Genomic DNA, 1672 nt, shown 5'->3' with positions numbered 1-1672 from the left:
CAAATCAGATTCATCCACATCAACTCTAGACATATTTGCAAGTAAGCTATGCCATTGAATGCTAAAACTTCTATTATGCATAGACAAACTAGCAATTTTAACATCATGAGGATCATAGATTTTGCATTTCATATCTCGAAAATGCACAGCATATTTCTTTTCAAGCATTTGACCCACACTTAGTAAATTTGAATCCAAGCCAGGCACTAAAAGTACTTCATCAATATATCTTGTACCTTTCTTTGTTTGGATAGCAATGGTACCCTTACCTTTGGCTGGTAGGACTCCTCCGCTTCCAATTTTCACCGTGGCCTTCACATTTGTGTCTAAATTGCGAAAAATCTGCTCCATATTGGTCATATGATTGGTGCAACCACTGTCTACAAACCATGTTTCCTTGCTACTCAATTCAGCTCCATGAAAAGCTACAAACAAATGGTTTTCACCATTCCTTTCATGTGCAAATGCTGCTTGCTGATTTTGATTTCTTTGATGATATTGTGGCTGATTTAGATTCTGCTTTTTGGCTCTACAAAACTTTTCAATATGGCCCACTTGCTTGCAAAATTTGCATTGCTTTGTCTTCCAACACTTCTTCTCAAGATGGTTGGTTTTTCCACAATGAATACAAGGAGAAAATAAGTCTCCTTTGCCTTTCTTCTTCCCTTCTTGGTGTTGTTTTCCTCCACCTTCACTTGAACTTTGCGGTTTAAACTTTGCCGCAAGAGCTCCTTCAATAGGTACCTCAGATCTTGACGTTAACCTTTGCTCATAGGCTAACAAAGCACCTGTAAGTTCAGTTAAAGAAAGACTTGACAGATCCTTTGTACGCTCTATAGCTGTGGTAACAGCATCAAACTTTTCGGGTAAGGTAATCAACATTTTTTGCACCACTCTTTTGTCTGGTACGTCCTCTCCATTCAATTTAAGCTGATTCACCACATTAGCCACTCTAGAAGAGCAGTCCTTTACGGATTCAGCATCCTTCATCCTTAGATTTTCAAACTCTCTGCTCAAAGTTTGCAATGTTACTGCTCTCACTTGCTCAGACCCTTTGTACTCTTTTTGTAATTTATCCCAAGCCTCTTTTGCTATTGTAACAACCACAATCTTAGGAAAAATTGGCTCAGTGACAGAAGAGTGCAAGAAGGTAAGAGCCTTCATATTTTTTATTCTACGATCCTTCTCTTGCCTCATTTGATTCACAGTAGGGTCTGCATCCATCTCCTGTGGAGTATAACCTTCTTCAAGAATCTCCCATAGATCATGTGCCATCAAGAAAGCCCTCATTCTGACAGACCAATACTCATAGTTTTCGCCTCCAAACATCATGGGGATAGGCATTGAAGCTAGAGTAGAATTTGCCATTTTTCTTCTTTCTCACAGGCCTTTAAGATCAGTAGTGCTCTGATACCAAATGTTTGTTCTGATTGTGATTTTAGTATGCAGTGGAAATAAGGATAGATTCTATCAAGATCGGATCAGTTCAGTAATAAGAACAGAACAAAGTATATTTTGAGAGAAACTTTTTTTTTTATATATCTGAATTATTTGATTTGAGTACATGACAAACCTATTTATAGGATAGTATAAGACTACTAAGAGTCACACAATTACGAAGAATAATAATGACTAATAATGATGGTGAATGCATCCATCTCTTCATCTTCCT

The 1672-nt window shown here is 37.6% G+C and overlaps 1 protein-coding gene across 1 annotated transcript; it reads right to left on the bottom strand.

Annotated features, from left to right (window-relative positions):
- Positions 1–18: 18 nt before the first annotated feature.
- Positions 19–1368, bottom strand: LOC111381821 (the record flags this gene model as incomplete). The annotated part of the gene is made up of 1 exon (XM_023005655.1): positions 19–1368. A coding segment is annotated over exon 1 (1350 nt), but the record flags the coding sequence as incomplete, so codon positions are not given.
- Positions 1369–1672: the final 304 nt, after the last annotated feature.

The sequence above is a fragment of the Olea europaea genome, unplaced genomic scaffold (assembly GCF_002742605.1).
Source record: "Olea europaea var. sylvestris unplaced genomic scaffold, O_europaea_v1 scaffold23813, whole genome shotgun sequence".
Lineage (NCBI taxonomy): Eukaryota > Viridiplantae > Streptophyta > Magnoliopsida > Lamiales > Oleaceae > Olea > Olea europaea.
Note: the sequence above shows the minus strand (reverse complement) of the source record. Positions and strands in the feature narration are given on the sequence as shown.